Raw genomic sequence first — 15,377 nt, 5'->3', positions numbered from 1 at the left:
TTTGCAATTTTTCACCAATAAGCACTGAATATATCGACCAAATTTTACCACGAACATGAAGCCCAATGTGTCACGAGAAAACAATCTCAGAATCGCTTGGATAGGTTTAAGCATTCCGACGTTATTACCACATAAAGTGAAATATGTCAGATTTGAAAAATGGGCTCTGAGCCTTAAGGCCCAAACTAGGCTGCGTCCTTACAAGGTATGTTCAAAGCAGAGATTTACGAAGTATCGGCATATTTTGCTCTGGTGGTATATAATCGGCATAATACATTTGGGCCCAGTCCATCCATGTATTATGTAGTCCGCTTTTCTACCAGAGTGAATAGATATAGGTGGCAGACAGGGAGGTAGTATTATCTATGCACTCCACATTCTACTTAATTATGCAATTCTACATTTCCCCTGCAGCCGTTGAGCAATACTACCCCCAACAATCGCAGCTGATCGCTGGGGATACCAGCCGCTCAGTGATCAGTTGATGGCCTGAAGAATTTGTCTGATGATGAGAGAACCCCCTAAAGTATGGTTAAAAAAATAAAATAAAAAAAAAAGCTGATAAAGCCTTTGGAAAACACAACTAAAAAGCCACAGCCTTGGAATGTTGATTTTTAACTGTAACTCTGTTTAGCGCCTGCCGTATGTGCTTTGTTAGGACAGATAAATGCCATAGATTCATGTTAGCGTCTTTATTTCCTCAGGACTTTATTTTGATAGAAATATTATTTTTATTTTTTTATAAATTTTAGAAGAGGAAGATTATGATAATGATCCTCGTCAGATTTATACTGCATCTGAAACAGAAGAGGAGAATGCTGGACCAAAGAAGGAGGTATGAGAATAATAGGTGTCGGAATAATAATCTTTATTTCAATGATCTAATTTAACGACCGATTACATAGTTCTATACATCATATTTATGGGCTACACCTGCGATCTTTGTTTGGATAGAAAAAAAGGATCCAAACGTATACTGTGATGCACTCATAGGTTTGTTTGGGCCAAGTGTACTAAATAGTGTCCTCTTGGAAAACATTTGCCACAAAACAGCTGTATACACTTCTGAAACTGTATTGAAAAGTGTAGTTGACAATGCTTTTCAATACAACTGGATCCTAGGAAAAACATATACCACGAGTAGGGCCGGGCGATTATGACCTAAATCAAAATCATGATTAATTGAACATGTAACCTCGATTACGATTAATGAACGATTATTTAGGACACACCCCTTTTTGCATGCCACGCCATTGAATTAATATTTATCTCCTGAGCCTGCTGAATACTACTTTATATAATCGGACACTGCCTTCCACACAGTATATTTCCCTTTAGTTGCCCTCCATATGGAATAACGCCGCTGTAGCTGCCCCACACACAGTATAATGCCCCTATAGCTGCTGCCCTCACACACAGTATATTGCCCCTATAGCTGCTGCCCTCACACACAGTATAATGCCCCTATAGCTGCTGCCCTCACACAGTATAATGCCCCTATAGCTGCTGCCCTCACACAGTATAATGCCCCTATAGCTGCTGCCCTCACACACAGTATATTGCCCCTATAGCTGCTGCCCTCACACACAGTATAATGCCCCTATAGCTGCTGCCCCCACACACAGTATAATGCCCCTATAGCTGCTGCCCCCACACACAGTATAAAGCCCCTATAACTGCTGCCCCCACACACAGTATAATGCCCCTGTAGCTGCTGCCCTCACACACAGTATAATGCCCCTATAGCTGCTGCCCTCACACAGTATATTGCCCCTATAGCTGCTGCCCTCACACACAGTATAATGCCCCTATAGCTGCTGCCCCCACACACAGTATAATGCCCCTATAGCTGCTGCCCCCACACACAGTATAATGCCCCTATAACTGCTGCCCCCACACACAGTATAATGCCCTGTAGCTGCTGCCCTCACACACAGTATAATGCCCCTGTAGCTGCTGCCCTCACACACCCCTTATTTAGGACACACCCCTTTTTGCATGCCACGCCATTGAATTAATTAATATTTATCTCCTGAGCCTGCTGTATACTACTCTATATAATCGGACACTGCCTTCCACACAGTATATTTCCCTTTAGCTGCCCTCCATATGGAATAACGCCGCTGTAGCTGCCCTCACACACAGTATAATGCCCCTATAGCTGCTGCCCTCACACACAGTATAATGCCCCTATAGCTGCTGCCCTCACACACAGTATAATGCCCCTATAGCTGCTGCCCTCACACACAGTATAATGCCCCTATAGCTGCTGCCCTCACACACAGTATAATGCCCCTATAGCTGCTACCCTCACACACAGTATAATGCCCCCCATAGCTTCCCCCTAATAAAAAAACATACTCCTCTAACCCTGTTTCAATGAGAAGTGGAGGAGATCTCTCTACTCTTCTGGTTTTGTGTGAGCGTCTGGCGATACATAGAGTATGGTAGAGCAGGGACCTTACGGCTCCCTGCTCGAACATTGGGTTCAACTGTATCTGCGTCCTGAAGAGGCAGATACAGTTAAAACCGGGGAAAAATATTAAATGCGCAAGATGACGTCAATTTATTGCACTGAATTTCGGTTTAGTTTTTATCTTTTTCTGTCTATTATTTGCCCAGCCCTTACCACAAGTAGTTTTTTTTTAATTTTATTATATTCCGGGAGTAAATGTGCGACATATGCAATATGTATCCGGTGTATACACCAAGATTTTTGCAGCATATATAGGGAACGTACACACAAACGTGGCATTAAGAAAGGCTAATACTAAAATTTAGGTCTTTTTTAAATTATTCAATCAATTCATCGTCTTGGAATGTGAACCACAACACTTTTCAAGAAGTTTTTTTGGTATTTATAGAGCCGGTATAGTCCTTATTGCTGTACATAGCAGCCATTAACTCCGATTAGTTCCTAGTGGGAATTGCTATGTTATCTATCTGTATGTTTTCAATTTAAGGATTAGGGAACATGTAGAACCCCTTTTTAAATAGCTGATATTCCTTTTCTGATTTATATCTATTAATATGCATCTCACAGTACAGTAAATTTACCCTTGGATTTTCTGTTCTACCTCCATTTTTTAGGGATGAACTAGTTATTTATGTATTTTCTATTTTATTTAAAAACTTTTCAAACAACTCCTGTTAATGTGGGCCGGTTCACATCACCGTTGGCTTTCCATTCAGGGCTTCCGTCGCGTGAACCCCTAAACAGAAAGCCAAACGGAAACCTTAGCTTCCGTCTGCATCACCATTGATATCAATGGTGACGGAAACATTGCTAATGGTTTCCGTTTGTCACCATTCCGTCAGGTTTCCATTTTTTAGACTGAATCAATAGCGCAGTCAATATAGATATAGATCAACTTACTGTTAAAATTTTGTTTGATCAATGAAAATTCTGTGTGAAGTTACTGCCACTAGGTGTTTCCCCTCCTGTAATCTGTCCTCCACCCCCTGTTGACAAGCCAAATCCGTATCTAGTTATAGAGCAGAGGGTACGGACTGCAGAAAGTGAGGGTGTCTCCATTCACTGCCTGCCAATAGAAGTTTGTAGAATGGGTAGCAGGAGCAGAGTTAAGAGGCTCTGTCACCAGATATTGCAACCCCTATCTGCTATTGCAGCAGATCGGCGCTGCAATGTAGATAAGAGTAACGTTTTTATTTTTAAAAAACGAGCATTTTTGGCCAAGTTATGACCATTTTTGTATTTATGCAAATGAGGCTTGCAAAAGTCCAACTGGGTGTGTTTAAAGTAAAAGTCCAACTGGGCGTGTATTATGTGCGTACATCGGACGTTTTTAATTCTTTTACTAGCTGGGCGTTGGGAATGGGAGTGTAGGATGCTGACGAATCAGCATCATCCACTTCTGTTCGTTAACGCCCAGCTTCTGGCAGTGCAGACACACAGCGTGTTCTCGAGAGATCACGCTGTGACGTCACTCACTTCCTGCCCCAGGTCCTGCATCGTGTCGGACGAGCGAGGACACATCGGCACCAGAGGCTACAGTTGATTCTGCAGCAGCATCGGCGTTTGCAGGTAAGTCGATGTAGCTACTTACCTTCAAACGCTGATGCTTCTGCAGAATCAACTGTAGCCTCTGGTGCCGATGTGGCCGACACGATGCAGGACCTGGGTCAGGAAGTGAGTGACGTCACAGCGTGATCTCTCGAGAACACGCTGTGTGTCTGCACTGCCAGAAGCTGGGCGTTCTGAAGAGAAGTGGATGATACTTCTCGTCAGAACGCCCAGCTAGTAAAAAGTAAAAACGCCCAGATGTAACACACATAATACACGCCCAGTTGGACTTTTACTGTAAACACGCCCAGTTGTACTTTAGAAAGCCTCATTTACATAAATATAAAAATGGTCATAACTTGGCCAAAAATGCTCGTTTTAAAAAAAAACAAAAAACGTTACTGTAATCTACATTGCAGCGCCTATCTGCTGCAATAGGAGATAGGGGTTGCAAAATCTGGTGACAGAGCCTCTTTAGTCAGACATAGACATGCTGCCCATACAAGTCGAGTGGGGAGGGGGAGCAGCGTGGAGTCCGCTTCCTGGTAAGTATAAGGGTTTGTGCACGCAGTGTTTGTTTTTTTTTCTTTTTGCCAAGCAGAAAAAAGTCTGCCTCAGAATTCCTTCAGGAATTTGTAAATGCAAAAAAAAACGCCTTAAACGCTCCAAACGAATGGCGCGTTATTTAGTTTTTTTTTCTGCTTCCCATTAATTTCAGAGGTGGAAAAAGCTCCAAGGTAGAGTATGATTCTGCAGCGTAAAGAAGACCTGAGGCAACTGAGAATGAGAGCCTGCGGAGGGGAAAACTGCTAAAAAAAAATGCATAATACAAGTCATATAATGGACAGAAATAGTGTTATTCCTCATGTACATGTACAAAGGCTTATTCTGAAGTCATCTGAAAAGTTAGGTACGCTTCAAATAAACCAGTCATATTATGCATTAACATATACTCTTTTTTTGCAGAAGAAAAGTCGTAAGCGAAGGAACCGCAAGAAACGAACACGTAGAAGAACAACTGTGACCCCCCCACCTGTTGTGGCAGATGATGTAAATGAGGCAGCAGAGGCGGATTCTGCTGGGGGGAAAGTGGAAATAGAATATGTGACCGAGGAGCCAGACATTTATGACCCCAACTTCATTTTCTTCAAAAGGATCTTTCAAGCATTTAAGGTGACTCCTCTTTCTGCGACTCTGTCGAAATGATTCGTTTTAAATTTGGATCATGTATGTTTGGTGGTATTTGTGGCCTGTGCCAGAGCTGCCGTTATGGGGGTTTTTACAGTGTGTGTTCTGCCTCTAGTCATTGGGAACTAAAGTTACTCGATAGCTTCTTCACTTCATGTTGTCTGTTGTTTTTTTTTTTTATTAACAGTTGACAGATGATGTAAAAAAAGAAAAGGAAAAAGAGCCAGAAAAAGTTGAAAAAGTGGAACTAGCTGCTCCCAGGAAGCGTTTTGAGGAGGAACAGATGGACAGTGACAGCGACAGTGATTCTGAGGTTGGCATATAACATGGGAGTATATTGGGCTGCTGGTATACCCACTAGATTTAGTTCAACCTACCGTCAATGTTCCTGTTCTGTGGTGTTTTTTTTTTTTTGTTAAATTTTAGCTGCGCTTCTTATATTTGCCTGACAAGGCAATTACATTCAGTGTGTATAGAGGGTGACACCATGAATGTTACCTACTTTACCGTGTCGAGTCGCCCTGTTTACAAAGGCTGGACACTGATCTATTTAATAGATTTACAATTTGAAGTTAATTCTGTAGTAGGTGCAAGTGACAAATACCCTTAGATATCCATTTATGAAATGCTTTACTAGTGCCCAAAAACTTTTCAGTGTCCTTGACTGGCTCCCTAGAAATGCCAACTTATCATTGGCATACAGTGATATTTTTTCTTCTAATTTTCCAAATTGAAATCCTACCACCTTAGAACTATCTTATATTTTATTTGCAGGTACCTCTATCACCAGTGCAAATAGCATAGGCGATATTGGACAACCTTGCCTTGTACCTCTAGTAAGACCAAATGAGTGTGTCTTCTGTCCCCCGATGCACACCGAAGCCTGTGGTACACTATATACCAGTTTTAAACAATTTGGCAATGCGCCTTTTTTTTTCCATATTATTCATTGTAGGCGTTTCATTATGGAGAAGTACTTCTGATATACCACTAGCGGTAGCCCATCGGGTCCTGGAGCTTTATTTTTAGATAGTTCTACAACTGGCCCTTCTATCTCTTCTTCTAATGATATTGGTTCTTTTACTTTTTGCTTTTCGACTTCATCTAATAATTTAAATTTTACTTTCTCAGAGATAAAGGGCCAATTCCTTACTGAAATAATCTTGCTCTGACTGATATATCCCCTGAAAAATTTCCCTAAAAAATTCTAGAATGTTCACTTCATCACCTTACATTTTGTCTGTTTTTTTCCCCCGACATACTGTATGACATACAGTTCCATCATAGCTGGGTAGGGGAAGTATGCGATTGCGGGTTGCTGATGGTTATGGCAGCCTCTGAGCCCAGTGAAGGCCCCCGGGTCTAGTTTGTGCTCCTAATAAGCCATGTACAAATAAAAATTTGGTTCCGAAAACCCCCCTTTTCCCATTTCCCCCCTAAAGCATTGTAAAAAAATAAATAAATGAACATAATTGGTATCGCTGCGTCTGTAAAAGTCTGAACTATTACAATATATAATGATTTAACCCACATGGTGAACACGGTAAAATGCCAGAATCACAGTTTTTTTTGGTCACCTCATCTCCCACAAAAAAAATGTCATAAGTGATCGAAACCTCGCATGTACCCCAAAATGGTTCCTTTAAAAACGAAAGCTTGTCCGGCAAAAAAATATGCCCTTACGCTCAATTGACGGTAAAATAAAGTCATGGCTCTGAGAATTTGGTGACTGCATTTTATTTTATACAGTTCGTTTTACCTTTTAGACGTAGTAAGTAAAATATAAATGGTGCCATGAAAAACTACAACAGAAAAAAATCAAGCTCTCATAAGACTATATCAATGGAAAAATAAAGTTACGGCTTTTGGAAGGTAGGGAGGAAAAAGTGAAAATCTGAAAAATGTCTGTGCCAGTTGTTTCCTAGGCCTTTTGCCTTCTAATAACCATTCACTTTTCCCCAACAGGGATGTGCTAAGTATTTCTTCCTCCTTTTTTACTTTGTCATGCATCCCACATCTATACTTGGATTTTAGATAGGTGACCTCTTTATGTAGCAAACGTCATATATATATATATATATATATATATATATATATATATATATATATATATATATATATATACATACATAGATAACACGCCTCCATTTTATTGGTTGAGTGGTTATTTATGTTAAACAAGTCCACCATTCAACTTTCAAGAATATCATAGTTTTTGTTTTTTTTTTATAACATATTTTTATTGATTTTCTGAAGATTTTTCACATAACATAATATGCAATAAACTGTTACAGGAATATAGTCACCTATTGCTGATGGTATGAAAATCACATTCCCACAATGACACTAAGCTCATAGTTGTTTACATCATTATGTGACAGTTACTGAAGGTCATTACAAGAATTTCCATAACATTTGGTGAACAGCGTTAACAATGAATATCCCTGAGGAACAATGCATACAAAACTTTTTTTAATATAAGTATAAACATGAATAACCTAAACTGGAGCCACATGAAGCTATATTCCTAACCGAGTTGGCCTAGATATCATTTCAAAGTTATAGATATTATGTTCTACGTGTTCTCAACACTCCTAGGGTGCCCTTGAGATCCTCTATCAGGTACCAAGGTGATCCCGTGAATGGATCGATCATTTTGCATACCTCCTCCCCCGAGAAATGCTCTGTTATGAATAATTTCCATTTCCCCAAAAATTTCCCCCCTTGTGCATCTTTGTGTTTTAGAACATCCATTCTATCTAAATAGAATAGGCTTTTCATCCCCTGTACAACCTCACTTGATTGCGGGATATCTGGTACCAACCATTTCTGGAGTATGCATCGTTTTGCCACCATCAATGCCGCATGTGTAATGGGGGGCAAGTGGGTTACTTCTGTGTCATCTGACCCTCCATCATGCTGGACATGTAAAAAAACTTCCATTGGCCCCAGGAGCCCCTTAAATCTGCTTATTTGTTGCACTAAAGATGTCATTTCTTTCCAAAATGGCTGTATTTTGGTGCATGCCCAAAACTCATGGTACATGTCTGTGCGAGGTGATCCACACCTCGGGCATGAAGTCTTTCTATCTGGTTTGGTTATGGAAGGGGGCAGGGTGAACGCATATATGGCATGATGGAAGATTTTTAAGTGGATTTCTCTCCATTTCTCGTTTGTTATATGTTTTCTGAGATCCACCAACCCCATTTCCACATGTTGCAATATTAGGCAAGCCAAATAGCTTTTCCCATTTCATAAATGCCTGAGCTGGTGTCACCTTCAATAGCACTGGCTTTAGGGTGTTATACAGTTGCGATATGGACCTGTGGTGTGTGCTTAGGAACCATGAGTCAAACAGGTTGGGGTGGGTCTCGTCGGATATGTCCGCCAGTTTCGCTTTGCATGAAGATAATATTTGATAATATTGTAGATGTTGGGGATGGTCGAAATTGTACTTTGTCTGTATTTCCTGCAGGGTCAGCCATCTCCCTTCCTGTTCCTGGAACATGTCTCCCAGAGTCGCTATCCCTCTCTCTCTCCATCTCTGGAGTAGCTGACTATGCCTTCCCGCCCACAAATCTGGATGTCTCCATATAGGCATGTGTTTTGAAATGCGATATGGAAGACCATAATGCTTACGCAATACTTTCCATGTGATAATGGTATCCCGCAGTAGGGCCGATCTCTTAATGTTAGTGGGCAGGGACGCAAAGGCTGTATGCACTAAAGCCATAAGATCCCATGGTTTTGCTAGCTGCCTTTCTAGGTTAATGTTGGAGTGGCATCCGGTACCTTGTTGCCAATCCAGCAAGTGTCTGCTCAAGCATGCCAGGTTGTATCCCCGTATGTTAGGGAAGTTAATGCCCCCCTCTTCTTTTCTTAACATAAGTTTTGCCAGTGCTATTCTCGGTTTTCTTCCCCCCCATATGAATTTAGTGAAGGACGAATTTAGTGTATTGGTATCCCCGTGTTTGATAAGTAATGGAATGGTTTGTAGGGGGTATAGTAGTTTTGCAAATCCCGACATTTTGACCAAGGCACACCTTCCCAGGAGTGAAAGGGGCAACCCGTGCCACCTCAGAAGATCCGCCTGTATGTCCCGTATCAAAGGGGGATAATTTAGATCATATAGGGAGCTAGGTGCCCGCCCCACCTTGATGCCCAAATACGTGATCTGTGACCGCACTATCTCCACATCTAGAGCATCCAATAGTCGACCATGACTACCCTCCTTCGGTCCCAAATCTAGCAGTTGGCACTTTGAATAATTAATTTTATATCCTGAATATTCCCCAAAGTCACGTAGCGTCTGAAATACCCGTGGAACGTCCCGTGAGGGGTTTGCTAGGAATAAAAGTATGTCATCTGCGAACAGTGTTTCCTTAACCTCCATTTCCCCCACCGAGATGCCTCTGAATACCTCTGAAGATTTCAAATGTCTTGCCAGTGGCTCCAATGCCAGATTAAACAGCAATGGAGACAGCGGGCAGCCTTGTCTTGTGCCTTTATATAAGCGGAACGGCTGAGATAGAAACCCTGTGGTGCAGATCCTAGCATTAGGGGACTTATAAATGTGTCGCAGTAGGTTTCGAAAAGCCCCGGTAATCCCTACTCTGTCCAAAACCGCATCCAGCCACTTCCATCTAACGTTGTCGAATGCTTTTTCAGCATCCAGCAAAAGCAGTGCTGGGTGTTCCCCCTGTCCTGGACTGTGCTGCACCCTGTCTAGCACCGCCAATACCGTTCTAATATTGGTGACCGCCGATCTCCCCTTAATGAACCCCACCTGCTCAGGAGCTATGAGGTGTGGCATTATATCTGCTAGTCTATTTGCTATGATTTTAGAGAGAAGTTTCGCATCGACGTTTATTAGGGATATGGGTCGGTAAGACCCTGGTAGCAGGGGATCTTTTCCTGGTTTCAACAGAAGTTTGATATAGGACGTGTTTGCCGATGGTGGCAGACCTTCACTACCCAGGGCATTATTGAAGAGCGAAACCAAGGTTTCGGTCACCTGTTCTCTCATAGCTTTGTAAAATTCTCCTGAGAAGCCATCTGGGCCTGGGGCTTTGGAGTTTTTCAGGTTTCTGATAGCCCTATCTACCTCCTCCCTAGTAACCTGCGCATTCAGTATTTGCAGTTGATCCTCTGAGATGACAGGAAGAGTGGTGCTGTCCAGGAGTGTAGCCTCTAACGGTGAGACCGATTCATCGGAATACAGCTCCTCGTAGAATCTGGCCAGAATGGAATTTATATGTGAAGGATCTCCCGTGATTTGTCCCGTGTGGTCCCTAAGTTTGGCTATGTGTTGTGCCGGGCGTTGTCCCCTAGCTACATTTGCTAGCAATCTTCCCGCCTTATTTCCAAATCTGTGTATTGTTGCCTCAAACTCGTAATTGCGGGTCATTTCTTTCTGAGAGGTCCACTCATCAAAGTTGTGTTTGGCCTGTATCCAGGCTTGTCTATTGCCCTCCGTTGGTTGGGAGAGATGTGTTGTGTATGCTGACCTCAACGCACTGCTTGCTGCTTTAAATTGTCTTGCTATTTCCCTTTTTTTGCTTACAGAGTAAGCGAGAATCCTACCCCTCAATACTGCCTTCGCTGTGTCCCAAAAGAGGGAGGGATTATCCCTGTGCCCGTCATTCTCGGATGCGTATTCCAACCACCATCCCTGCAACTGTCTTTTGAATGTATCATCTAGCGCTAGATGAGCCGGAAAGCGCCAAATAAAATCTGTCCCTCTCGGGTACACCTCTTGAAGGGATATCATTATAGGTGCGTGATCCGAGATCACCAAGTCCCCTACAGTAGAAACTCCTATTCGTTGCCTCAAGGGTGTCGATATGAAAATGTAATCTATCCTTGACCATGTCTGCTGAGAATGCGAATAGTGTGTGAATTCCCTTGCGTCCGGGTTGCCCTCCCGCCATGCGTCTATTAGATGAGTGCTCTCTAATAAAGGTCCCAATACCCTATCGTGTTTTCTGGGGGTCCCTGCAAAGATGGATCCCAACTCTTGAATTTTGTGTGACCTCCTATCCTCTCTGTGGTCTAGGACAGAATTGAAATCACCCCCTACCAATTTGTGTGGGATATCATCTGTTAGCAACGCCCTTTCCAAATCATTATAAAATTTAACGTTATCATCATTGGGTCCGTAGATGTTGTATATGCTTAGGACCCCACACGGAGTGTCAAGAACGACATGGAGCAAGCGGCCTGCCGAGTCGGAATTTGTGCGTAGTACCTTGTGTACCATATTTCTATTGATCAAAATGAGTACACCTGCTTTACGACCACAAGCTGAAGAGCCGTAAACTGCACCCACCCACATTTTTTTCATGCGGTGGAAGTCGCTCTCCTCCAAATGGGTCTCCTGTAGGAGAGCGATGTCAGTGTGTAATTTTTTTAGGTGACGAAGAACCATCATCCGTTTATTGGGGGAACGGAGCCCCTTAACATTCCATGAGGTCACTTGCATATTCTAAATTTCTCTATAAGGATCAAATTTGAGTTATTTTGTATATCTATTTCCGGGCATGTGTGCCCCGGTCCTATGGTGGCTGCTCGGAGGTCTCCGCTCCACGTTGCTCCTAAACCCAGAACATTTTCATGTGCAAACAGTAAAAAAACAGTATTATAACCAGTATCAACATAATACCCGACCAGCAAAATCCACACTCTCTCTTGTGTGTCTCGCGTCATATTGGTATGCCTGACTTCACTTTTTTTTCTGGGTGAAGGCCCTTCCCCCTCCCCCCCCTCCTTATTTTTGTGATTTTAATGACCCTCGGGTGTTTCTGGACCATTCCTTTTGCCAGGGTGTCATTAATGTACAATATCCTACCATTTAGATACAATTATATTGCCTTATATGTCTAGCCTTCGTGCCCCACAGTAAAACCACATTTGTGCGTGACATGAGACATGTATACACACTCCATATTGCAAGTTATACTCATCAGTCCGGTAGCGCCTCCATCATCCTATCAATGCGGGATCTTTGCAAGGTTTTGGAGGACTCTGTGCGTTGTTGCTTGGGTGATGGAACCCGGGCAATGGAAGACCAGGAACTGTCCCGTGCTAATGCTTGGTCCAGCGAGGTCTTTTTCTTTGTCGTTGAGCTCTGCCGGGTGTTCGCTATTGTTGCGTCAGAGTTCTCATGTCTCACCATCTTGTCCACGAAGAGCGTCGCCTCCTCCGGAGTGTGAAAAACCTTGACAGAACCGTCTGGTCTTGTAATCCTCAATGTTGCCGGGTATTGCAGCTGGAATTTAACTTTGCTCTTGTATAAAGTAGTGCATACTCCTCCAAATGATCTCCGTCTCTGCGTGACATCTGCAGAGTAGTCGGCAAATAAAATTATTTTAGCTCCTCGAAGCTGTAATGGTGTATTTCGATTCCTAAAGGTGCGCAAGAGTTCCTCTTTGTCATTGTAGTCTAGGTATCGCATAATCACTTGACGTGGCCTGTTGTGCGGTTCTCCTGTGGTGGCCTTTACTGCGCCCGGTGGGCCGACCCGATGCGCTCTCTCCACTCTGCAAGACCTGTTCAGGCCTAGGGCTTCTGGAAGCTCCGTTTCGCATATCCCCTGTAAGTGCTGGGGTTTAATGTGCTCAGGTAGGCCGACAATTCTGAGGTTGTTCCTCCTGGAGCGGTTTTCCAAGTCCTCCAGGCGGTCTCTGAGCCTGGAGTTGTCTTGCAATAGGCCTTGGATGTGTGTGTGTGCCCCCGCTGATTCATCCTCCATAAGGCCGACTCGTTGCTCCAGTTCATCCAGCCGTGTACCATGTGACGTAACCTCATTTTGCAGTTTCTGCAATGTCGTTGTTACGGTAGCCACCAGCGAATCTTTGATGTCGGGAGCTAGATGTGTGGCAACTTCTATCGCCAATCTCCTATAATCCAGCTCTGCCACCTCCGGCTGTGATATTTTCTCTACAGTGGGCTCTGGACTCTGTGGCATGCTGCCCGGCGGGGAGGCATGCTGCAACGTCGCCATCTTGGATATCTCCTCTCCCAGCCTCGTGTGTCCGGACGGACGGGTGTTCTCGCGGCTGCCGCTCCTGAGGAGGTACCGCTCCATGCACTATCTGTGCCCTCTCACCGTGCCTCCAGCTAACTGCCGAGGTAGGTTTATTTTGCGGGTGTGTGTAGCGGCGGAGGTTCGGGGGATTGGGTCTCGGGAGCTCACCTCACGCCGTCCTCACATCCCAGCGCCGGAACCGGAAGTCATATCATAGTTTTTAAGCCCCTTTTACACCGTCTGATAAGCAGCCGGTGCAGATCAATGAGACATCGTTGATCGGCACTCGTTTGCTCCTGTCACACGCTATGGATGGGGACGCGGTCATTACTCCGATCGCTCGTCCCCATCCATTATTATCATGACGGCAGCACGTCTCCTTGTTTACACAGGGATATTTGCTGCCGACAACGATAATATTTTACTGTTTTTAAAACGATACTGCCAGCAGATGATCGAGCGTTTGCTCATTCATCCGCTGATTGCTGCCCTTTTTAAACAGGGCAATTATCGGCAACGCGCATTCTATTAACGCTCGTCTGCCCGATAATCGTCCTGTGAAAAACCCCCTTTAATCTCCTCTAACCAAAATGTATTAATTTTTCCATCTGACTTGTTGTCTCACCATATTCCGCAGCCACACAACCAGTGGGACAATGATCAGACCATCCCCTTGATCCATACCCTACAACACTTCCTTCCTCCGCCATCTGTTTATTCACGAATACTAGATCTATTCTTGACAGGGTGCTGTGCCATTTGGAGTGAATACATATTTATCTTTTTCTGCATTTTTAAGTTTCCATATAACAATTCCCCCGAGTTCCTTACACCACTTCTGTTTGTTAAATCTTTTGTCCAGCCGGATCTCTTAGAGTTAAAGGTGTTTTTTTGCCTATCCATAAGATCATTGAAGTCACTTACTATCATTATTGGAAGACTACAAAGCTGTTTTGTATCTATTCTTTCACATATTAACTCTATGATCTTTGACTTGAACGGCAGAGGTATGTTTACAGTGATCAGAACACATTCCAGGTTTTTTGCACCTTGCAATGTACAATCACACATCTTCCTCCTTATCTGACCAGTAATTATAACAGCAAAATGTACTATTTGTTTTATCCGCATACATACCCTCTAGAAAATGTAGCGTAGCAACAATTAAACATGCTGTCCATCCAACGTTTCTATAATGATATAACTTCTTCCTCTATTAAATGGGTTTCCTGCATAGAGATAATGTCAGGGTCATAGGTGTTCAACATGTTTAAAAAATGCTAATCTTTTATACCCCTCGCGTTCCATGATACAATTTTAATCATTTAATAAAACCTTTTTAAAAGAAATAAAGTACCCTCTAGTGCTGTCCGCTCCACTTCCAACTCATCCCCAGTTGACTCCCCTAATACGATGCATAAGGTAAGCCATAACACCCCCCACCCCCCTTAATGGCAGAGACCGTAGTTGACTCCGATCCTCACCATTAACCCCTTAAATGCAGCGGTCAAAAGCGATCGCTGCATTTAACGTGTTTGCAGCTAATCGCCAGCCAGCAGCAAAATCGCCGGGGTGCCGGTGGCTGCAATGGCAACCGGAGGCCTAAGACTGGCCTCCCGCTCTGCCTAGTATGGAAGCCTAGGAGGCTTCCGATACAAACGTCAAGATGACACGGGCTCAGAAGCTGATCCCGTGTCATCAGCGACGGGGTTCAGCTGCATGTAACAGCTGACACCCTGCTGTAATGGCAGGGACCGGAGCTAGCTCCTATTCCTGCCATTAGCCTCTTTGATGCAGCCATCGGAAGCGTTCTCTGCATCTTAGTGGTTTGTAGCATATCGGCAGCCCTGCCACGCGATCGCAGGGCTGCCGACGGCTGCTATTTGAAACAGGAGGCCTAACAATGGCGTCCTGTTCTTCCATTACTGAAGCAGATTAGGCCCCATCCGGAGGCGGAGCCTAATCTGCTTGCTGTCAGTGAACGACTGACAGATCTAATACATTGCCCTACATAAGTAGTTTAATGTATTAGAAAATAAATCAGACCGTTGGACCTTCAAGTCCCCTAGTGGGACTAAAAAAAAAAGTGTAAAAAATAAAATAAAACACAATCGCCCTTTTTTCCTGACCAAATCCTTT

The 15,377-nt window shown here is 43.5% G+C and overlaps 1 protein-coding gene across 1 annotated transcript in view; it reads left to right on the top strand.

The window, feature by feature from the left end:
- The window catches only part of SF3B2 (splicing factor 3b subunit 2), a 77,462-nt gene that overhangs the window by 20,055 nt on the left and 42,030 nt on the right, over positions 1 to 15,377 (top strand). Inside the window, exons 8-10 of the mRNA XM_075837402.1 lie at positions 753 to 835; positions 4,991 to 5,197; positions 5,400 to 5,525. Coding sequence (XP_075693517.1) covers positions 753 to 835; positions 4,991 to 5,197; positions 5,400 to 5,525 — 416 coding nt within the window. The remainder of the gene's footprint in view (positions 1 to 752; positions 836 to 4,990; positions 5,198 to 5,399; positions 5,526 to 15,377) is intronic.

The sequence above is a fragment of the Rhinoderma darwinii genome, chromosome 9, assembly GCF_050947455.1.
Source record: "Rhinoderma darwinii isolate aRhiDar2 chromosome 9, aRhiDar2.hap1, whole genome shotgun sequence".
NCBI classification, from domain to species: Eukaryota; Metazoa; Chordata; class Amphibia; order Anura; family Rhinodermatidae; genus Rhinoderma; species Rhinoderma darwinii.
This window is presented reverse-complemented; position numbering and strand designations above follow the sequence as displayed.